We start from the raw sequence: 24,555 nt of genomic DNA on the forward strand, positions 1-24,555 counted from the left end.
ATAATTGAGTATCATCTACGTAACAATGGAAATTTATTGAGTGTTAAAGTGGAGTGTTGGCCCAAGCACTGAACCTTGGGGAACACCATGTTTAACTTTTATTTGCGTAGAAGATTTATCATTAACGTGCACAAACCTGAACCTCAGAGTCTAAAGTGGGAATCTTAAGCAGCGGTTGAATTACAGCTACCTTAAAGGACTGTGGTACATATCCTGTTACTAAAGACTGATTAATAATATATTAAGAGGTGATAACTGAGGGAAAGACTTCTTTAAGCAGCCTAGTAGGAATCGAATCTGAGACAAGTTGAAGTGAATCATAGTGAAGTTTCCAATTGTAATTCCAGTGCTTCAATAAATGTGCATGTCTGAATTTAAACTTTATCTAAATACATTTCAAGACCACACATAGGCCTACAGGGATATAACTTTCAAAGTCAGGCCTCTTTCCTTCACACACAAATAAAATGTCTTTATAATGTGTTTCACACTTTATTCATAGAAAAGCACTGAGATTCCAACACAAATCAATATAAAATGGTAGTAGCGTTACATAAATAGTAATAAATTCTCGCTTTATAGACAGTAGCTCAAGAAATCGCACAAAAAATTACAAATAAAAAAAGTGTTGATGATAAGCTATCATACTTCTGTGGCAACAAATACTGGAAATACCTTTTTCATAATCAGTAGCACAAAGAGGCAACAAACACTTTTCCCTTAAGTTAGAAAGAATCCAAATCAAAATGAACTGGGGAACAGTAGGTTAACTAGTGAACTACCAGCAAATAACACCATCCTACTAAAAATAAGAAAGGGGAATAAAAAAGAAAATCTCTGACTGAAAACAATTAACACAGACAGAAAATAGAGCTCAAGTGAGAGAAAGGAACTTATCAGTTCAACAAAAAGCATCACGGCAAAGGCAGCTAACTGCAGCTTCCAAGTTAAGCACCTGGTACAATATTATCCCTCTGTCATGGCATTTTTACTGATTGAGGATGTTATCATGCAGAAGTAGAAGCCAAAGAGGTAATTGCTTGTCCATCCATCCATCCATTTTCTACTGCTTATCTTGTAAAGGGTCGCAGGGGGGCGGGAGCCTATCCCAGCAGCCTTTGGGCAGGAGGCAGGGTTCACCCTGGACAGGTCGCCAGTCCATTGCTGAGCCATATAGACAGATAACCACTCACACTCACAGCTACGCCTACGGTCAATTTAGAGTATCAATCAGCCTCGTCCCCTCTTGATGTCTTTGGACTGTGGAGGAAGCTGGAGTACCAGAGAGAACCCAGCAGGAACAGGGAGAACATGCAGACTCACACAGAAAGATCCTGTGCTTGAGTCAGGGCCTGAACCTGGAAACTTCTTGCTGTAAGGCGACAGTGCTAACCACCGCTCCACCATGCCGCTGGTAATTGCGTGTTTTCAACCTGATTATTGTGAAAATTTGAGGAAGAATTCAAGCCAAACCTTTGAAAAACCTCTCAACCATCATTTACCGCTGCAGATAGGAGGCTGCTGCAGGGCACTGATGACACCAGTGCTTTAAGGTCAACAGAGGGGAGTGGGCTGCTCCCAAATCCTCCCTATATGAGAGAAAGTGGGACGAAGACCAGTGGAGGATTAGTAAAAGACAGATAGGTAATGAGAGATTAATGAACATGAGGTCAACTGCCTGTTGCCTCTTTTGTTCACACAGTTTCTGACTCCGACATGTGTATTGTTCTGTCATGCGGTGTCGCCACACAACACATTGAGAAGACACTAAAGGCTTGAGTCCTGATTAAATAAAAAACAAGAAAGAAGTAAAGAAAAAATAAACTTTGTACATTGATGGGTCAGAAAGGCATTTTCCACCATTTTCTCGATACATGTTGCAGGGAATGCAGGCTGGCTACTGTGTGCATTGTCCAATTACAAAGCATGCTGGCTCCCATCTTTGTTGCCTCTCCCAACCCCAACTTTAATAGTGGTTCAGTCCACTGAGCCTCCTCTTGCACACACAGAAGTTCAGGAGGCATCTTAGAAAGGTGACAAGCCATCAAAGTGGTTCTGCATAGTCAGGTTGAAAATCTGTTCAAAAATGAATGCCTTTCTCTTTTTCTTCAACTCCACATAGCATGCTTCTTTTTGGAAAACAGATTTTTTTTCTTTGCAAATTTAAAAAGAACAATAAAAAACAAACAAACAATGATAGTAGCAAAACAGACTGAAAGAAATGTACACAGGAGCACCTGAGAAATGCCTTAAAGACTTTGCTATCGCAAAACACACAAAAAAATGCTGTCAAATCCATTCAAAACAGTTTTCAAGTACACCCCCGCCAAAAAACAGAAATAACAAAACAAACACATAATTATCATAAATAATTATAACTTTACAATTTTCTGAATTGACACTTTAATATTTACAATATCTTAAATGCTTAATGCTACTACTTTTTGTTTTGTTTCTTTAAGTGATGTCCCTGAGAACTAAGTGTAGCCTCTTGTTTCCTTTTCCACTCCTCCATATGTGTTTCTTCAAATCAAAACAAGGCTCAGAGTTGAGTGACTGACTACCTGGGTAAGTGGGTGAAGGTAGCTCTCATGGAATGTAAAACACAGACAAGACAACGTCCCTCTTTTACTATGCCGCCACTGACAGGCTCCACTCATCCTGTTCCATTCTGTGTTTCTGTGATTCGAACTCAGTCATACGAAGTATCCAAACAATCAATCAATAAATAAATGCTGGAGCAGGCAGGAACGTACTGAAGAGGTATTTGTGTGAAGTGCTTGTATGATGATGTTTAGTCCAACCAGTAAAGATTCAAGCTCTTGCTTCAATGTACAGTTTGCTGCCAACACCACTACTCTGCTGCTGGGTAAAAACAGGAGTGTGTCCATCTAAAGGATTTCTGAGCTGAGGAATGTGGGCTCAAACATAAACACCATGTCATCAAATATACTGTCACTTTTGAAAAAAATATTTCTACTGATTATCTTCCCTCTGTTCGGGAAAGACGATGCGTTTCTTTTTTTTTCCCTCCAACATAAGAGTCAGAAGGAACAGAACAAGCAGGAACGTAGTTTTTCAACCACCAGAAGTTCCTGTTGCATTTGTAATGTGTCATTCCACTGCATTTGCGAGAGGTCAACAATCTTTGACAAACCTAGGGACACCATCACTACACTACAAACCAACGCTTTGTTGACATTTTTATTCTAATATTCAATTAACTCTTTTGGTTCATCCAGTGTTCCTCTAGGACTCCAAATCCCAAACACCTGCTTTTTGATGTGAAAGCTAGTTTGCTATACTTTTCTTTATCCTCTACAATAGGCAAATATTTGATGACTTTACAGTCATAGACTCATACCAATAATATTTGTAATATTGCAATATCCTGATATTATGCTGAAGGAGGAGTACTGGTTTAAGATGGTGGACTATCTCTTGCATGTTTTTTGCGTTAACTCAGATTGTGCTGTGAGTCATTACAGCAGGCCATGCTAGTTTGTTTTGGTTCATCCCCACGCTACTGAAAGCTGTATTCACTTTTTTTGAGCCAACTGGGGGGCAGCTGTGAAGTCAGCATTGTCATATTATCAACTAGTTAAGTTGTTATAACTCATGTGTTTGCCCACAGTTGCTCATTGCCTAACTAGAATTTATTGAAAGTGAGGTTTTTGGTATTAGATCATTTAGTGGTTTATTTTTACTAGAATACAGTAAACAGTGAGACATCAAAAAATTTAAATGTGTTATATACCTAGTTCTATTGTTCCTGTAATTGTATCTAAAAAAATAGTTACCAGTTGCTTTTTCTGCCTTATACTGGAATTTCAGTTGAAACTATCTTATACTTAATTAGTGCTTTTGTAACTTGAAGCTTTGCCTTAGCAGTTAACATGGCAAAGTACTGCAAATATGCAAACAATTTATGGCCTGTTTTAGAGGTACAACTCGTGCTGCTCATGATATAAACCAAGGAACTGACATTGGAACTACATTTGCAAGTTTCATGAGGGGAAATGTTAGAAGGTCCTGAGTTCCAACAAAAGGTCACATGAAGCCAAGTTAGTTTTGCCTTGCAAGAACCTTAGATAGTTGTAACTCCCATGAAACTTAAATTAAAATAAAATGTAAATTTATTGACAACCAAGAGTCACTGCAATCAACAAGGTCCTAACATGTCACAAAAGATTTTCTAACAGACTACGAAAGGGGGAAATTAATGTTGCTGGTTGACAAAACTGAAGCAGCAAGTTGTCTTATTTTGCTCATCGACTAAATCTTAAAGCAACAGAAAGTGACCATCTGGAACCTTGCAGATTTGAACGGTGTTTGCCACCAATAGCTATAAGCAGAGGTGGCTGTGGAGATGGGAACCCAATGGTCAGGTAAGGTTCCTTGTTGGACAATATGAAAGATGTAGGTCTATATACTGCATGTGTATACGGAGCGTCAACTACTTCACCTTCGCAAGAGTGCTCCTAGGTTTCTGGATTTTAAAAACATGTCCTCTGTGAAGCAAATTACTCCGAAAGATGTCCAGAAAGGAAAGCTGTCAGCAACAGGTGGAGAGGACAGGAGCTAGTGTTTGACCTGCTGGAACCTCGCTACTCTAAGATGCCCTGAATGAGGCCATTTCTGACAGAGAAATTAAAGCTGACATATAACACAGCCAAGGTATGACAGGAACACTGTGTGTATTTTTGACCTCAGTGGGTTCCTTTGTTGTTGTTGTTTGGAATGACGTGCTTCTTTCACCTGGACAACCATTTCTTCCCAGCTGAAAGCATCTTCTGGCTCCATGAACCTCATGCAACAAATCTTTTGGTTTTTGCATCATCATCATCATCATCATCATCATGTGCCACATAAAAATGTTACTTTTCTTTCTCGTCACAATCTTCTGATTTTTTCATACTTTGTTATTAGTTGGACGGGAAAAAAAATGTTGCGTTTTCTTGTTGTTTCTTTGACATATTATGCTGTTTCCCCGTTTAGCAGTCTCAGTGAAGTAGAGCAATATACTGTGAACACTTCCTGGTTCACATTCAAGAAAAAAACAACATAATAGGGCAAAAACGTAAGACCTATTCAACAAATGGCTCAACATAAGAAGTAAAAACATGAGAATAAAAAAAAAAACTTAAATAGAAACAAATAAGTTGAACTACTTTTCAAGAGGAGGGGGGGGTTATTGTTCGAGACATCAAAGGTCAGCCGAAGCGCTCCCTGACCAACATCATTAGTTTCTTCTTGCCCTTGTAGATCTGTTTCAGGTTGTCTATGAACTGGGCAAACTGAATGTGGCCATCCTGTGCCAGCAGGAAAGTCACCCGCGCTTTGCTCAGGAACTCTATGAACTCTCCGTAGTGCCGAGGACTGATGTGTGTCAGTCGAGAGTGCGTAGTGTTGATGTATGCTGAAATTGTGGCATCCAAGAGTTGCCGCAATGGTGCCTTATCTGTTGACATCAGCTTCCCAGAGTTTCTTCTCCCGGGAATACCAGCGAGGCCTGGTGCTGTCATGGTGCACCGCCGAAGGATATCAGACAGCACTGTGGCACAGTGCACACTTTTTACCACCAGTGGAATAATTGCTGCAAGCTCATTTTTACCCAGAGAGTGGCTGAGTGCACAGGCCCACAGCACGTCATTAATGGCTGGGTGTGTGTCCTGGTTGTAAGCCAGGTTAAGGTGGGTCATGGCTAGCGAGGCCAACTTAAATGACCGCAATGGGTATCCTCTGTGTTCCATGTACCTGGCAATAGTAAAAAGTTGTGAGTATGTCATCCCTGTGGACGCTGCATCGATCACAATCTGGTAGGCTGTCTCAAAGGCAATGTGGTCCTTCTCACAGAGCGTCAAGGCTGATAGGGCACAGTTCTGAGGGTCCTTCATAGCACATTGCAGAGCCAAAGTTCTTGCGCAACTGGCCAGCTCCTCGCGTTGAGGATAGTCCAGACTGAGGCGCAGGATGGTGTTATGGGACATTACAGTGGCTGCCACGATGCTGGTGGCCTCTGTTGGTGTGAAGAGAGTGTACCAGCTCTGTAAAATGCTCACCAGCGCCCGCAGACCTGAGTAGAAAGAGAACAATACATCTTGAAAACCTCAGTGGTAGGAAAGTGAATACAATTTGATATGTAGATTGTTCTTTTTTTAAGATCAAAGCTTTCATTGCCATGTCCAGTTGATAAAATTATTTTTATTTCAACACCCCTACCTTTTAGTATTTAGCATTCAATCCGTTCATTATACTGTTTATGAGGTTACATCTGTTCAGGGATGCTACAGTACAAGCTCATTAGAACATTCAATTTCTTCTGAGTGGTTCATTTAGGAGCTAAAATAGACTATGAACAAAGACAACTAACTGAACTGAACATGAGAATGCTGAAGGACCCTTACTTTAAACACATACCTAGACAGCTCCTTTCATTATCAGATTTAAGAGACATTTTTATGCACTCACATGATAAACAGGGTAGATTGAGTCTTTTCACTCTATTTGATTTTGTCACAGCCATTTGCATTCACTAAAAAACTGTATACCTAATATTTTATGTGTGCGAAGTAATCAGATCCCAGTTCATACAGTAGGGTTGTTGTTGGGAGGTGTTAAGAGATGGATCTTTAAGGAAATAGTAAAGCAACACTTCCCCCAAAAGGTGTCTGCCTTTCAAGTACTCCCAAATGGCTTTGTCTTGAGCTCACAAAGATTCCACAATGCAGAAAAAGCCAGCTATGTATTAGCTTGAACCTAATGGTACATCCACAAGTACGCACTCCAAATGTGTCCTCGTTCAACCTGTCTTCAGAGATCTCGACACACTCTTGCAGGATGAATAGACCACTGATCCTGCTCTGCAAAGTATGTCTTAACATTATGAGCCAACAGGAAAGGCACAACGTACCAACTTCGGTGGCGCAGGTTACCAGCCAGCGGACCATCTCCCTCCTCCTCCAGTTCAGAGTGGATAGAGTCATCCTCATCACCTGGAACACATGCATGCAGAAGATGAAGATTTGTGGTCTCACACAGGGTCGGAAACTCTTCTCTTATGCTGACAACAAATTAGCCAACAGAAAATGGGTGCACAATGATACTTTTCCTTGATGATTTGAGGAGTTTTGTTGTGTTTTCTGCAGAACAGAAAAGACTTCAGTATGTGTGGTTGTTTTTTTTTTTCTCATCAACAGAGCTAAAATCCTGTGTGATGTGTTCTCTGTTAATTTGTAGTGAGACAGTGGTGGCCTGTGAAAATGACAAGTTCAAGGAAATTGTTGTATGTTTTGACTGTGACTGGTTTTTGTGGTGTGATGATTAAACAAAATTACAGATTTGCTCTTGCCTGCCTTCTCGCTCTCCCTCACACACACACACGCGCACACACACACACACACACACACACACACACACACACACACACACACACATCATCCATACCTGCAGTCCTAGCTCCAGTGCCACATTGAGCAGAGTTATATCAGGTGGGCTGTCTGCAGGTGTGGCGATCTTGAAGGCATCCTGGGCCAGTTTGAAGATTAAGGAAGAGGAGTGGATGTTTTTCTGGATGGCTTCAAGGACTGTCCGCAATCTCAACATGTCACCTGCAAGCAAAGGTGAGTGAGGAAACTAGGCAAGGCAAGGCAAGGCAAGGCACTTTTATTTGTATAGCCTATTTTCACAAACAGTTTGTCTCAAAGGGCTTTACATGGCAACTAACCCTTTGATGTGCAACTATCTCATTAACATGTTGGAGGAGTACTTCCTGTGTGTTACATCTATAATTATCATCATCATTATGGTACCTTTAGCAGCAGTGAGCATGGTAGAAGCTAGTTCACACTGCTGGGACTCCAGATGCCCCAGTGTGAACCAGCGAGGGTATCTACTCGGAACTATGGAGATGCCATGATGAGGGTGACCAACATCCCCTGAGCCCGCTGAAGACTCCAGCACAGGCAGCCTGCGAGATGCACAAGTCACTTAAAATTAACGGGACATTGTGAAAAAAGCTGGATAATAACAGCCAACTAATTTGAAATATCCAGTTTCAAGATCTCGCCGCTAATTAATTCTTAAAGGCCATACTTGTGTCAGCACTGAAAGAAATCCAACCAATTCTGCCTCTAGTTCAATCACTTTACATTATGATTACCAGAAGCTCTTATTTCTTGTTTCTGCAGCAGCATAGTCTGTGAGTGTCATTTAGCAATTTCATTAATATCTGATAACCAATACAGGTTGGTGGCTAATTCTGCTCATAGTTTCTTAACCACAAAGAAATTCTGGAGGCCAGTATATACTGTAGAGTCCAGTCTCCATCACAGCTATATGCAAAGTGCCCTAAGATAACTCCAATATGATTTGATGCTACATAAATAAACCTGACTGGCAACAATTTAAATATGGAGATGCTGGGATTAGGTAGACCAACATGCCCACAGCCTGCTGCAGACTCCAGCACTGTTACCTTTATTTGTCAGGGATCAACTCCAAACATCATTCCAAAGCCATCTTCACTGGCTGTTTTGAGTGGTCCTCTGTCACAGTAGGGTTGTCCAGAGAGGCCAGTCTTTGTATTGTAATAAAGTAGGTGTAAATTTGTATAATTTGCACAGTCGGAGCTCTGCAGCTGGTCTGACTGTGCTGTAAATAGCCAACTTTGTCAGTGGTATCAGATACCAAGGATACTGAGGATGTCTGGGGCCGATGACCTCTATCATTGGTTTTAAATAGATAACTTTTGTGAACCTTTTAATGCACTTTCAGGAACACAATGAATTGTCATCTTCTCTTAACCTGTCTCTCATTTATCAAGATGCATGAATATAACACAAGGTTTCTTTCGGGGGGGTATGTTGCCGAAATCAATGATAGGGGAAATACTGCGTACCACAAAACTTTGACAGCAACATAAAAAGTTTACTATTTCATTGTTAACTCACCTCATGGCACGCAGAGCCAACTTGTATGCCAGATCTGCATCGTGTGGTAGCAGGGCAGAGAAGAGGTACTTGGCAAAGGTGTGCATTGGAATGCTCTCTCGATGGATGACCTCACCCAGACCACTGAATGGACCGGCTATAGTAAAAAAATAAAAATAAAAAAATAAAGCTCACTGCAAATGATCATTTAAGACAGAGAAAATGAGTGTGCTTTAAAGAATAAACCAAGCCATTGCTGTACCTTCTAGTAGCTGTATGGCTTGTTTCCGAAGAGTCTGAATAAGCAGGTCATCCAGCTCTAGCTCCTGCAGCTTTGAAACAATCTGCTCTTCATTACGGCACACCTGGTAGGTAAACACTTATTAGTCACCATCATCACCTGGTCTGCTGAATTTACTACACTTCCTATCATAAATATGTGGTGATAGGATTCAGGATGTATATGAGTAATAAACAAGAAAGAGAAGATCATTTGATGTTTAAAGAGATTTTTTCCTACTGTTACAAAATAAAAGATGAACATTTAGCTGCAAAAGATCCAGTAAGAGGGGTTTTAAATACGGATTCTTTATGAAGACAAAATGATTTGCACAAGACAAGTACTGCAATTCTGAAGTTATTGTCCAGGAAACAAAATGCTTCAGTCGTTTCTTCCTCTGCACATGGCGACTGCTTTACATTTAGGGATTTCTCATCATGGAGATGCCAGCAATTTCATAGCCCTTTTTTTAATAGTTGCAGTTCAGTTGCCCATTCCTCAGATGTGGTAGCAAGTAAAGACTACACAGCATTACAGGGCATTTCAGGACCTCCATACCTTATCCTGAGCGTAAAGGCCCTCCGGCATTATCCTCTGCTGACCCATTCCCATCAGAGTGACCTCTAAGGCCAGAGTCAGGTAGGACTCTCCGCAATCAGGATTACCCCACACTGATACATGGTGGTAGACAGGAGGTCTGGGGTCCCCTTCTGAGAGATTGAGAGGATTGTTTCATATTTCACTAATCATCCAAAATGGTGGAACAGAAGGTGCAGCAAACACAGCAAAACAAAGAAGCAATCATCTGTTCAACAATAAACACAGAGGTAATATGAAAACAAGTTGCAAAGAAGACTGGCTTTAATGGTTCTTCCAATGAAGCCACAGAAAAGGGATCTTGTTTTGGCCAAAACTATGAATTTTCTGATTGGACAAGAAGAAGGAATCAAAGATTTTTTTCCAATGCATTTCTAGCACAGTAATCTGAGTTCGACAATCAGTGAGTGCTGAGCCATTCCCACTCAGCTCATTGGTGTGTACCTCCTCTATCTATATGAATGCATTTGTTTTTGTATGTTGTAAGGATTTTAATGTAGTAATTACAATTGCTTTTCTGCAAAATGTCAGAAACAAATTGTAGGTTTTTCTGTAATACATTTTATACCTTAATAATTGTGTGGATGTAACCTTCAAAATGACTGAAAAAACCCCAAGAATTCTATGTAGTGTTTCTTAGTCTTTTTGAGCCTTTTTTACATTTCAATGCTGATGATAGGATTCTGAATGGAGCTTCAACTAAAATGTCTGGACATATAGTTTAACCGCCATTATTGAGCAAAATGGCTTCAAACAAGAGTGCATCTTTTGGGAGTCAACTGAAAGAGTTCAGAAAGAAGTTTTTTGGTAAATTTGATCCTACTTTCTTCTTTTTCCATTGAGCAAAAACAAACAATATAGCACAACAAAAGACAAGTATGACATTAACACTAACAACAAGATGAGATTATACAATTTAGAAAAGAATATAAAAAAGAAGAGAGCTGTGTCATCATAAAATATAAAGAATCAGGACCAAGTGGTTGAGGGTAGACATAAGGTAATAGGTTATATTAGGTAATATTATTTTTATCATCCATCCATAGCGAAAGAAATGGACGGATGAATGGCATTTCGTATTAATGAATAGTATAAATACATTGGTAAACATGCCAGAGATAGCAGAATACTAATTAAGTGATACATTTTGATTAAATAATAACCATTGCCATCATTGTCATTATAATAACAAAATTGTGATGCCAGTAATATTTTATACCATTATCATAATTCTTATATTCGTAAACATATAAAATGAAGTGAGTGGACACTTATCAAAATTGTGAATAAATAACTGGAAACAATAAAAAAAAAAGGAGAAAGAAAAAAGGAGAAATAAAAGGGAACAAGAGTAAAAGGTATAATATGATGTCTATGTATTCTTATGTATGTGTTAGTGTGAGGGGGTGGAAATTGGGGGCAGGACAATCCTCTACAGGGCAAGACCAGGAGGCCTGGTCATAGGCCACAAATGGCCAAGGCGAAGTATATGAATACATTTTAATATCGCCTGGCTTAAAGTTAGGGAAATTCCCAAAGAGGGGTAAAATTAGTTCCAGTGATCACAAGCCACCAAAACTGTGCTTACTGATGAAATTAGTAAGAAGGACCCCTTGACAGTGCAGCAGGGATGACCTTATTTCACTGAAATTCCATTAAAAAAATCCCCTTAACTCTTTTGGGTGCCATTATCTTCACTGTATTTTTCATGAATAGTGTTTTTTTGTTGTTTTTAATCAAAGAAGTAACCTTGTTAAGAGTACTGAGAGCAGGAATGCTAACCGTGACCAGTTGCTCTCTCAGTGCACATACCAGCATGAGAGCATTGTATTCAGATAAGCGAAGAGAGTTAAGCAACACAAATCTTCTTTTCATCCTTTCATGAAGCCTATAGTTTAAGCTTGCATGCAACTGATGTACAGGGTGGCCCCAATTCACCAGTCAAAGATGGTTGCTTCTAATACTTGACCATTATAACTGGGACCAGATGCCACAAGAGTCTCAGCTGTTGATTGGTGCCCAATTGTTGTCTCTGGCTCCATTCTGCTTAAGCAGTAGATCCTTTCAATCCTATTCCATGGATAGAGTGTGTGGGCAATTGAGGGTGTATACATCTAGGGTAAAGTGTACAGTGATTTACACTCTAAACAAGGTCTCTGTTGGCTGCTTTGATAAGACCCGAAAGAAGCATATAGATCCACCCTTCTGTTAACATCTATTTTTTTCTGTCTTCCTGGGGGAGAGAAAGCATGGTATCCAGGCTGCACATGCACACCAAACCACAATCACACCACTTTCTATCTATCTCGCACACAGAAGCAGACACACACGGGTTTGCTAGTGGTCAGTATTGTCTGAGCTGACAAAAGCTCCCTCTCGCCTGGTAACAATGAGAAGGTCCAACCCCTATTCTACTCTGTTACAGAGGTTGATGGTGCAAAAAAGCCCTGGGCCGGGTGAGAAATGCAAATGGAGATGAATTCTGTACATAGTAAACACCCCCACCCACACACCAGTGTGGTCTGAAGGAGCGGGGTGTTCCAGCCTGATTCATTCACGTCATGCTAGTTTATGGTTGTCTGCAGCACAATGGCTCTTGGTCCTGACAGAAGAAATTGGAGTCTGTTGCGTGATGAGTTACTGCTGGTGAACCCACTCACCTCAGATCACACTGCATTAGCTATTCAAGCGTGAAAGTAATTATACCATGTATTCAGCATATAAACTATTTGACTACTGAATTGTTTCATGACAAGACTCAATAGATCCACGCTTGATATTTTTTTGCCAAGTGTGTATTAAAGTTTTAGATGAGTCTGTAGATTTTTGACTGTTAGGTCACTCAGACCCACGTAAACTTTGAAGCAGCAGACTAGACAATGAACAAGTGGTGAACAATTTTGATGTTAATATGTGGCGAAAAATCATCATTAGTATATGACATGATTGCTCTTCAAATCAATCAGTTTAGTCAAGGACTTCTAGTACCTGAGAATTACAAGACCCAACTGTATCTTTTGCATATCATTCATTTTATGTAGGCAACTATCCAAGAACCAAACAATGAAGATTTGATTTGTTGTCTAATAAATAAAGCTACTGAAGCTATGTAGACAGTTAACATTGTATTAAAGCAAAATAAATACAATAAAATAATTCTCTTTTTTGTTTTGATGTTTGTTTTTGATTGTTGAACACAAAGGAGAAGTAACTTAAAAACAGGTGTGTGCTTTAGCTGACATAAAATAGAGTTTGATTTCAGATGCTAGTAATGTCAAAATATCATTTGTTGGAGCAAACCTAAATATCATCATTTGAAAGCAGAGAAAGCTAGTTCAGTTGAATAAAAATTTCAGTCAGCTTTTTTGCTAAGCTCCCCAGCAAATACATTTTCCTGTATGTTTTATGCTTGGACACATGGTCACAGCCATGCCAAATCACTTTAAATAAAAAAAATTCTATAAATTACAGATTTCATACCTCCTGTGTCCATGGTATTGTCGTCATCCACTCGGCAGGTTTCTGTGAGTGTGGTGAAGAGGCAGCCAATGGGATCTAAAGGATGGCCAACCCAGCCTTCCAGGTTGGTGGTGGAAGTCATGCCCCTCTGGAGAAGCTCTGGGGGACAAAAAGTGGTAGACTGGGTAAGTATGAATATTATACATATATATATATTCATATATATATATATATATATATATTCATATATATATATATATATATATATATATATATATATATATATATATATATATATTCATATATATATATATATTCATATATATATATATGAATATATATATATATTCATATATATATATTCATATATATATGAATATATATATATAATGAATATATATGTATAATATATATATGTGTATATACACACATATATACATATATGTATATATATACACATATACATATATATATATATATACACACATATACATATATACACACATATACATATATATACACATATACATATATATACACACATATACATATATATACATATACACACACACACACATACAAACACACACTTGCTTGAAATTACCTTTCTTTTGGTGTTTGTAAATGTCCATCTGTCTCTGCTGCTGGAGGCGGAGTGTGTTGATGATGGCCACAGCCAATCGCAGGGCTTCCCTGGAGTAACCATGGGAACGCAATGCGTCTACACGAGCACATGCAGTTGGTACATGGTCTGTGTGGTTGACAGAGCAATAAGTTGTTGTCAGGATATGCACACACAACCTTATAGATCTTTGTAAAAACCTTCATTGATATAATTCCTCACCCCTTGCCCTGACCTTAACATCACAACTAAACCTAAATGTAACCATAACCTAATTCTAACCCTGACACTTTTTGTTTTGACTTAAATACTCAAATAGTCCTTTGAAGTTGTGACGATATTGCCCAAAATATTCTCACTTTCCAATAGTGAAAATGTATTGTGGGTCTCACCATGTATGACAGACAAGAATACACAGACACCCACACACATACACACTGAGTAATTCTGCTGATATTGAGGCCAGTTTCTGCAGTTAGCAGCTTCCAGGTAAGATCTGTCAGATTCTGAAACTTAAGTCCGGTATCAGAAATACACATGCTTTCTGCTGAGGCTGCAGTGTGTGTGTGTGTGTGTGTGTGTGTGTGTGTCTAGGGAAAATGCATGTCATTGGCTGCATAAAGCAATGAATGAATCTAGGTGTGCGTGCATGCATTTTTGGGTTGAGTTAGCTTTCAGCAGAATTAAAAGTCATGAACAAATACAAACACTGTCCGCTCCTCACATGTACACATTTTTCTACACTATTGTGATGTAAAGTGTGTGTCATTGAATTGCTGTGGATTAAACACACACACACACACACACACACACACACACACACACACACACACACACACACACACACACACACACACACACACACACACACACACAGGAACTACACTTATGCCTGACAAAAAGTAGTAATTCAGTTTTGTTTAAAATTTTAAGATCTTACAGATCCTACAGAACTAATTGAAGTAGGAAAGGTGAATTGTAGGGTGCAAAATAGAAAAAGGAGGAGCGGATTTGCAAGACAATATGCAAGAGAGAAAGACTTTGAACATATATGTACCTAGCCAGAGTGGCAGACCCTGTGGGTTGAACAGCAGGCTCTCGCCCTCTCTCTGATAGGATGGAGACATGTAGTAGTCACTGCTGATGATCCTCTGGAGGTGGCTATCCTGCCAATGGAGGTCGCAGGCCTCAACAGCCCGGCTGAACACCGTCCTCCTTGGCCGGGACAAAGAGTCTGAGAAACATGGCACAATGAGGATCAGGGATACATGATAATGATGACACTGGGTGTGTGTGTGTGTGTGTGTGTGTGTGTAAAGGTGTTTGTGCTGACCCTGTGCGAGGTTGCTCTGTGGCAGAGCGTTGGTGATGTTTGGAAGCTCACTACCATAGTTGCCATCCTCCAGAGGGCAAACATCCATGTCACCCCACTTCTTCAGCTGCTTCAGCCAGCCACTCTTCTCCTCACTCTTACAGTGTGGGTTTAGCACCACACATACCCACAATGCACCTAGGGACATTGTAGCAGAGGTCAGGATGACAATGGGGATTTTTGGATAATACTATACTAAACTATATTAATGGAGAGTACTGGACAAGCTCCTGTCATGCTAAGGAAAGTCACCTCAATTCTTCAAAATATATTTTTCTCAAAGCAACACTGGCTAACTGTCAATACTGAATGTTACTTTGCTCTGACAGGGTCCATTTTAAAAATAATCTTGTTATGTGAAAAAGATCTGAACTAAAATTAATGGATCTTCCTTAGCACATGTCAGACCCCTCCACCACGTTTCATGAATATCAGATGGATAGATGATGTAAAATCCTGCCAGATGAGGAATACAAACAGAGGAATAAACATGAACAATGGGAAAAACATGCATTATTTTGCCCTTGTGAGTTTGCTTTCTCAGTTGAAAAAAAGACATTTTATAGACCACAATAATACCCAGGTAACAACTGTTTGTAACCCTTAACACAGCTGTGTGGAACACACAAACCTCAAGCAATGCCAAGTCTGCTTCAAGTGGTAAACTCAAATTGTCGGTGTGTCATTTCTGTTTGTGTCTGTGATCTTCCCTGTTCATCCAGGAAGTGTTCTTATTCACCTCCTAAATGCTAAGATTGATTGCAGAGAAGCCGAGCGGCTGTATTGATCAAAGGCTTTGCAGGAGGAGTGAAGAGGCCTGAGCAAAAGAGAGGCTATTGCAAGCTGACCTAACAGCTTCCCATCAGAATGGGCATTTACCCAACAAGGGGACTTGACCATTTGTCTGTGTAAACTAACAGCCTTAGCCAGCCGGGATGTCTTTTTGACACTGCAGTTCTGTTTTTTATCTTACCCAGCTCATCCCAGAGCTGCCTGCACTTGTCTGTCATGCCCGTGCCTTGTTGTCTCCACAGCGATAGTCGAGGATCTGCCATAAACTGTTCTGTTATGAGAGTCAGCATCCGAGCACCGTTGGAGTCTCGCATTCGTAGCATTTCACGCACCTGGAAAGACCCAGAAATAAAACAAGATTAGTTTCTGAATATGTTTGACCTTCTTTCTCCCATTTAGTACTACCATGTTGGCTTTCTCATCGGAAAATAAACTCATTCAGACAGTGTATAAACGTATCCTTGATGTATTCAAGATGATAAGTCTACAAACAGAAAGATGCAAGCAGGAAGTGCAGATGGCTGAAAGATTTAAAGCAGCTCCAACCACATCCTTTTCAAATTTAGACTGAGAATACTTTGTTTTTTCAGGATTTCCTTTGACAGAATTTGTTACCTTTGGCTGGAAAAAGACTAGCAAGTTTCCCCTTTTCCATTCTTCATGTTAAGAAATGCTTGAAATGCTTTAGAAAACACAGTACATTATTAATGTTAGGTAATGCTTAGTTATATATAAATGTGCAGAATAAGCATTACTTAAGCATAATTAACCTAGCTAGCGCTTGTAATAACCTTGTTATTTACACTAGCTCATTTCATTTGTGTAATGTTTCATTCTAGAGAATAGAATATCTCAATAAATACCTCACTTGTGAATTTCAAAGCTTTCATGTTTCTCAAAAAAATGAGATTGCTAACTGTAGCACAGGCAGAGGGTAGTTGTTAACCCAGGTCTAGAGGGTACGAAACATGCTCACTGAGGGCAACCAGACTCATTGATGTGGCAGCCAGAGTGCACATTTATCCATGGTGATGACACTCCATTGCACTACCCTTCCATCCAGGAAGCGTGCCCATGTGTGTCATGCATGCACACATCCTCCCCTGCACTTCTACAATCCAAGGCTGCCCCACACACTCATGCTTCAACCATCTCTTGGGTCCCTCACATGGGGATCAACATAATCTGGGGTCCTTCATACAGCTCACACACTGGGCACATATCTGATGACCTCACGGAGAGTCATCTCACTTCTGACACCATGTGTAGCAAAGGCAGATTGTTGTCACCAAACCATGGTCTTGAACATATGCAAGTGGCTAAATAAGTCCACAAATGGCATCATGAGAGATTAAGAAGGGTAAAGCTACTTGTGGTGAATTACAGTCATGCATCAGTGGTGTAGTTTTAGCTTTGAACCGCTAGTGACAGCATTTATGATTCAAAATCATAACAGTATTGCCCATTTGTGAACATTATCACTGTCAACAAAATGTGGTTGTCAAAAATGTTGGTTTGCCACAGAGCTTATTTACAACAATTATATAAAATCCAATGTAAAAATCTAATTTGCTTTTGGTCAAGGGAGGCCAGGGCAAAAATATGTCATCCATGCGGCATTGTATAATTTCCAGCAGCAAAATGGGGACATACCTTTGCAAACATGGAGTTGAGCTGTTTCCCAGAGCCATAGTACCCACCCTGGGACAGAAACTGTTTGACTTGCTCCCTGACTTGATCTTCATCCAGATGCCAGCAGTTGTCATCGTCAATGCTGGCACCTGCTGTTGGGTCAGGAGCACCTGGGAACAGCACACACACACACACACACACACACACACACACACACAAAACTAAAAACTCTGCAACAATGTTACACACACATGAAAAATGGAACATAACATCCTTCTTGCCACATGAAAGCCTCTGCATATTGACTTATCCACCTCCTTTTCTGAATTCAGTGGAACAAGAAAAGACAAGCAGAGGGGGAACCATGGGAAATTTAGTCAGAGATTTACTCACTTTTGAGTTTTGTCTGAAAACAATATAAACAAACTGTGGAATACTGAATTAATTTTGTTTTCTCTCTGCTGAATTAGGATTTCTTGGTTATCAGCAGCATTCTTATACTCCTTCACATTGCATTTAAGTTGAAAAAAAACAAAAGGGGGCAAATGGTGCGCATGGGGAAACTAAAGCCAATCTTTTTCTTCTTATCTACTGTGTGTGTGTGTGTGTGTGTGTGTGTGTGTGTGTGTACTTTGAGAAAATCTAGATATGCTCCAAAAGGGGGCTGCTTTGATCTATCAGGAAGCAAGCAAAGGAAAACCCAGAGATATGTTTCCAACTGGCTGTTGTTACGCAAAACAGCAAACAGTTCCTCCATTCCTCCATCAAAGCCTCTCTCCTGGATTCAACTGAACTTCAACCCCCATGATCCCCTTTGTCAAACATGGGCAGGAAACATGGTGCGGGGCTTCCTGGACAGGAGAGCCGGAGAATGTCAACATTTAGCGAGGAGGATGAAGTAGAGAAAGAGATAAAGAGGTCTGTTTTGTAAAAGAATGTGTCTCGTTTGTTGTTTCCCCCAATGCAGGTCCGTTGAGGTCCTCCTCTTCTTTTTCATCTCGATGCGTTCCTTTCATCTTTCTTCTCTCATTTCCCAGGGTGTCACTTCTCCTGTCTCTTCCCTTCAGTGTCCATTTCCTCCCCACACATCTCTCTCCACTTTCCTGCATCCATTTCATCATTCAGCCCCCCTTTTCTCTGTTTTCTTTAGCTTGCCCATGATGCCATTGGAAGGAGGTAGTGACTGAAGAGCGGAAACTAGGAAATCAAAGGAGCCATTTGAAGGCTGGCTTGCAGCCTCTGGTGCTGCAGGGCTCTGATGTACAAGCCTCAGGACACACATGCTGGATGTTTCATGTCCTGAGGCTTTTTTTTTTTTTTTTAAATCAGGCCTGTTGCTCTGAAGATATCTGTACAGAGAGATGCACAGTACCTACACAGAGCTGACTTTCCAAACGTTAAGAAAGTACTTCTGGAATGTCAAACATTTCTCATATTTAAGAGCCAATGGGGAGGTTGAACATGATCAAAAATCATGTATTTTTCCTTGAAATCAAGTGAAATGTCTCTTACCATGGACCTGGTTGATTTCTGAGTTGGAGGAGAGGATCTCATCAGCCAGTTTCTGAGCAGTGGGAAGGACCTCGGTGTGGTGGGCTGTTATCAGATACTGGACCAACTTCTGCAGCTGGTCTCTGTTCATCTGAAACAATGTCTCTGAGATGGGCAACCGCAGCTTTACCTGCAACACACACAAATAGAGATGTTGTTCTGTTCACACTCTTCAAGGGCAGAGGTTTGGTTCCAGTAATACTGGACACAGCCAAAGGTCATCTGACGTAATCTACTGCACCTTCAACTACCTGACACTTTGTATAGTATTTATCATGATTGTACATACAAATTTAAACAACCATTTCAAAAAATAAACAAGCCAAAAAAATAATAAACATCCTCTTTTCAAACAAAGAACACTTTTCAATGATGACTGCCTCAGGTGTCTCATATAGTGTAGTTTTATGCAAAGAGGATGTACAGAGTATGATTATATAGGGATTAACAGTATGATGTTGAAAATTGTGGAAAGAACTTCTCTATGTCCCTTATGACCATACTGACCTATCATTGGCATTGGCAAATAGTGTCACTTTCAAAATAAGTCTGGATCAAACTGATGGTCAATAATGTATGAGATTTTTCAAATATTTTCGTTAAAAAAAAACTTTTGAAATGTTTTTTTCAGTGTGTACAAAATTTTTGTCATATAAAATTGTTTTTATACAGAAATATTGACAGTGGTAGAAATTGTCCAAATCAGTTCAAAATATCAGCATATTCAATATCTAAAAGTATCCAACACTGTGTGTTGCTACCAGTATGGTAATAAAGGAAGGCGACTGCGATAATCAGATAACATTCAGAACAGTTCTGAGCATGTCCATAAAGACGATGAAATGTAAACAACTGTAAACAAATCACAGAGAAACAAAACATGAGTATAGAAATAGAATCAAAAGGTGAGAGAAAATAATTCTCGTCAGTGCACACATTCCATCAATGTTAAGTGTTATTGTAGGCCTTTTATCAGAAGCAGTCTGCTTGGATAAATCTACTGTTCAGCAAAGAATATCTTGAGTAAAGGCATATTGAGTCAAACAAATAAAATCTTTCATATTTTAGCCCTTGCTTGAGGAACTATCATTTCATTTTACTCTGACTAAGAAAACACTAGGCCGTTCCTACATGGTTTTTCATTTCCCTGTTTACGGGCTTATTCAGTATCTTTTAGGCATAGCAACAGAAATTGTTATTTGCAGCAGCACCATCCAGGTTCTCAAAATATGACACTGGAAAATGGATGGAGTTGTCTTTGAACTAAACCTGAGGCCAGTTTGTTGGCTTAAGTCGGATCCATGATATGTTGTGTTGATATAACCACAAAACATAATTCTGTATTAAGTGTTGTGGGACAGGTATGTGGGAAATTGGCTGGATTCATTTTGCCACTCAAGAAAGAATTCTGAAGAGGTGTACTCATAATGTTATCCTCAGACATGACTATGTTTACATGAACAACGATATTCCAACATTAATCATAAAAGCATTGATCTTAATATGAATGAGGCCTTAGTTGGAGTAAGCAACATTCAGACATGGATTGAGTATTTTGTATTATTTAAATATGTTGCAGACATCTTTACATCCTAACAAAGATATAAAGCACCACCAGAGTTTCTGCATTGTTTTGAAGAACATAAGACAATTAAACTGCTTTATGATGCATGGTCCAGCCTCCATCCACCACTACCTATGGATTCTGGAAGGAAACTCTGTTGTAGAAAGTGCCAATATAATGCTGCAGTGTTTAAACAGGAATATGAATTTAAAATTGCAAGAGAAACAATCATTTCTCATGTCACTCATGTCATGCAAAACTACTCAAGTAAACCCGTTAATTCAAATATTTTCATGCTTAGAGGTTAATTGTTGAACGATATTGCTGTCCATGTAATCATAGTCATTGAGTCCAACTGTATGTGACCCCTAAATAATGGGATTATATTTCAAAAAGATGTGGTAATATTTGATGTGTTATTGTTAGTACCTGTTCGGGCTTGCGAATGCGGTAAAGAGACAGTGCCACTACATGTGCACAGTAGAAAATGTCTCGGTTCCCACAGCCGCAGGTGACAGAGGTAATCTTGCAGCGGTCAAAGCTGATGGCCACCTTGTGGGTGACCTCTGGCTCTGCTGATGTGGCAGGTTCAGTAACTGTGCCACTGAGGTGGAACCCTGCAACAAACATACGAAATGAGGGACACAGTTTCAGTTATTTCATTGCTGTGACATCACACAAAAGACAATCTCATGGCAGGACTCACAATTACACCTAAGCCATCTTCTTTTAAGTCCCTCAATGTTGTTTCTTTGTTTTCCGTGGATCTCATGCGTGGTGATGTAGGACAAGAGAGGCAGAGAGAATCCTCAGCACAAAAAACTGTCGTCTGACATAACACCTCTCTGTGCTGTGTAAAAGGGGGCTTCCCTTGTGTAGCTGATCTGTCGCACTCCTGGACTAAACTGACCATCCAGGTACTTTGTATCAGGCACCATTGGGTTTTACTGGAAGCCGATTAGCTGGATCGGTCTGCTGCATCTCCTGGATGGATTCTGAACACAAAAACTGGTATCTATGTAAATGGACTGAAATGGCCTTCTCTGGAGCAACCCAATGTTTCAGGAGGCCAAACTGACATTATGATCCATACACACGCCCTCACACACAAGAAAAACTGTCCTCACTTTCCCCATGACGCTCCAACTTCTCAGATTAATCTTTGGGAAAAAAAGTCAATCAAATATGTGTTGGGTTAAAAAAAAAAAAAATTCTTAAGGATATTAAGGATTATTGTCCTTTTCAATAAGGTGCCATTTCCAAAAAAAGTTATGTAGATAGACGCTTAAGCTCAAATGGTGTCAATACAAGGTTAATCAATCTGACCTACGACAGCAAAAAATATACTGTTTCATTTTAACAAATTAATTATTTATGAGGTGAGAAGTGAGTGAGTGAGTGTAAAAATTGGATGACTGTATTCAACTGAACTATAGCAACCTCATCACTGCAGGGGCAGCTCAAAAGCTAGGAGAGATCAGAAAGAGACATGAAGGGAAGGAGAGCGTCAAACTGTGTATATGGCTATTTTGGGCCAGGAGGAGAGAAAACATGTCACAAACAAACAACAGATTACAAACATTCTCTCTTACTCACTCTCACTCACACACACAAACACACACATAAAATGGGACCAGCATGGTAGAACAGTGTAATAAATGCACCTTTAACCATCTCCCTGGCAAAGTCCCATGATAATTTCCATCAATTCATCCATTTTCTACCGCTTATCCTGTTAAGGATTGTGGGGGGGCTGGAGCCTATCCCAGCAGCCTTCAGGTGAGAGGCGGGGTTCACCCTGGACGGGTCGCCAGTCCATCGCAGGGCCAACACATAGAGACAAACAACCATTCACACTCACATTCATACCTACAGTCAATTTAGAGTATCAATCAGCCTAGTCCCCTCTTGATGTCTTTGGACAGTGGGAGGAAGCTGGAGTACCAGAGAGAACCCACACAGGAACAGGGAGAACATGGAGACTCACACAGAAAGATCCTGTGCTCCAGCCGGGGCTTGAACCTGGAACCTTCTTGCTGTGAGGTGACAGTGCTAACCACTGCACCACCGCGCCACCCCCCACGATAATTTTTCCAACCAAATCTTTGGGGCTGTGTATGAATTGTGCATACACACCTATGTACCTGAACAAACAAACAAACAAACAAACAAACAAACAAACAAGTGCATACCTCTTTCAGGAAAAATAGCTACAGGCGAGTACAGAAGAAAATGGAACACACAAGATGAGTATTTAATGAGGTAGGCACTATTCTGGTATCAGGAAAAAGAAAAACAAAAGTTGCTGAGCAATGGCTGAATCGTTTCAAACTGCCAGCTTCTCCAAAGCTGATGAGTTAACAATGACTGGAGCAAATTTGCTCCTCAAGGGCTTGTTGATTTTAGCTGTATTGTGATAAGCTTTGAGGTAATTTCACCGCACACCATTTATAACTTATGAGAATTTTTTTTCTTTTCAGAGTCCCAAATCATTCGAATGAGTTAATTAAACACCGAATTGTTCAGTCGTGACCACTCTTCCATCTGAGCCATGCCACCCAATGCCTCTGTGAGTCATTATCTTGTTTTTTGTTGGTATTTTTTACAATTACAACATCATAATATCAGTATGATGATTTCCCTGGTTACACTGGCTTGGGGATGTGCCTTGAGCAGATGGGCATCAAGTAGCCCTTTTTAAACACAGTATGCGCCAAATTTGCGGCCAGGTAGAAGCAGGAATTTGCCGGCTTGTCTATGTGAAATGGAAGCATAATATTCCTCTTTCCAAAAAAGCCGCCACTTGTGTGGGTGTAAACATGTGACTTAACGCACAGCAGGAATTTGCGGATGAACGGTAATGTACAACATGTACGTCGGAAGAATATTTAGCCCCATGACAGTCTGGCAAACCTTGTAGTGTCCCAGTCCAACCTCCCTCTGCCACTGCTACTATTGTGGTCACAGACCTGGTGGTATTTTTTTCGTAAGTTTTTCAACTTGCTGGTGACATGTTTGTTCATTCTGCGATAGCCATATCGACTAAGCTCCTCCGTGACATTTTCATACAACAAGCCCTCCTTCACAGTCCCTATGAGGTGGTTATCCACCGTCCTCTCGGCAGCGATGTTGGCAGCTTCCTGATCTCAGCGGCTCCCCAGGTGCTCATCTTGCTGAAGTAATGATGCATCGGAAGAAAGTTTAGCCCTGTGACAGTCTGTAAGTTTCAAAACAGCAGTCTGTCGCTCTGACTGCCAGCAGTGTCGGTGGTGACATTCTCAGAGGTGTTTGATGTGGGGGTACCAGCGAGTGTTATGCTTGCGAGTTTGCGTCATCATCAACACCTCGATTTACATAGCAAAGGAGGCAGCAATATCCATACCTTCGGAGGAGGAATAGTGCCGGGCTAAAACTGACCCCCAATTTTCCTCACTCTGTCTGAAACCTCGGACCAAGCTGAAAAGAAGTCAGGCAAATTAGTGGATTACTGTCCAGTGGAAAAGTGCCAAGTGACACTTGAATAAAAAGTCCCTGCATCAGATTGTCTGTAACCATACACACACATGCACACACAGAAACACAGCAAAGGAAACAGCCTTTTCGAAGCCTGCCTGCTTTTGTTCTTAATGCCGCAATGAGCATTTCAATGAAATGACAAAACTTAGTCAGTGATATTCACAGCACATATCACTAATCTCTTTCTCTCTCACACACACACACACACACACACACACACACACACACACACACACACAC

General features: G+C 40.3%; 1 protein-coding gene across 1 annotated transcript in view; it reads right to left on the reverse strand.

Moving 5' to 3' along the window:
• Window positions 1–491: 491 nt before the first annotated feature.
• The window catches only part of zswim5 (zinc finger, SWIM-type containing 5), an 82,236-nt gene continuing 58,172 nt past the window's right edge, over window positions 492–24,555 (reverse strand). Inside the window, exons 2-16 of the mRNA XM_086202829.1 lie at window positions 21,229–21,416; window positions 19,197–19,365; window positions 17,706–17,854; window positions 16,234–16,384; window positions 15,222–15,398; window positions 14,946–15,122; window positions 13,871–14,017; window positions 13,288–13,425; window positions 9,769–9,920; window positions 9,193–9,295; window positions 8,952–9,087; window positions 7,812–7,969; window positions 7,447–7,610; window positions 6,914–6,995; window positions 492–6,076 (exon numbers count right to left, since the gene is read on the reverse strand). Of these exons, the coding sequence (XP_086058955.1) occupies window positions 5,214–6,076; window positions 6,914–6,995; window positions 7,447–7,610; window positions 7,812–7,969; window positions 8,952–9,087; window positions 9,193–9,295; window positions 9,769–9,920; window positions 13,288–13,425; window positions 13,871–14,017; window positions 14,946–15,122; window positions 15,222–15,398; window positions 16,234–16,384; window positions 17,706–17,854; window positions 19,197–19,365; window positions 21,229–21,416 (2,954 nt within the window). The 3' untranslated portion in view covers window positions 492–5,213. The remainder of the gene's footprint in view (window positions 6,077–6,913; window positions 6,996–7,446; window positions 7,611–7,811; window positions 7,970–8,951; window positions 9,088–9,192; window positions 9,296–9,768; window positions 9,921–13,287; window positions 13,426–13,870; window positions 14,018–14,945; window positions 15,123–15,221; window positions 15,399–16,233; window positions 16,385–17,705; window positions 17,855–19,196; window positions 19,366–21,228; window positions 21,417–24,555) is intronic.

Source organism: Aulostomus chinensis, chromosome 5, assembly GCF_037954235.1.
Source record: "Aulostomus chinensis isolate RoL2024-O1b breed Wild chromosome 5, RoL_Achi_v1.0, whole genome shotgun sequence".
NCBI lineage: Eukaryota > Metazoa > Chordata > Actinopteri > Syngnathiformes > Aulostomidae > Aulostomus > Aulostomus chinensis.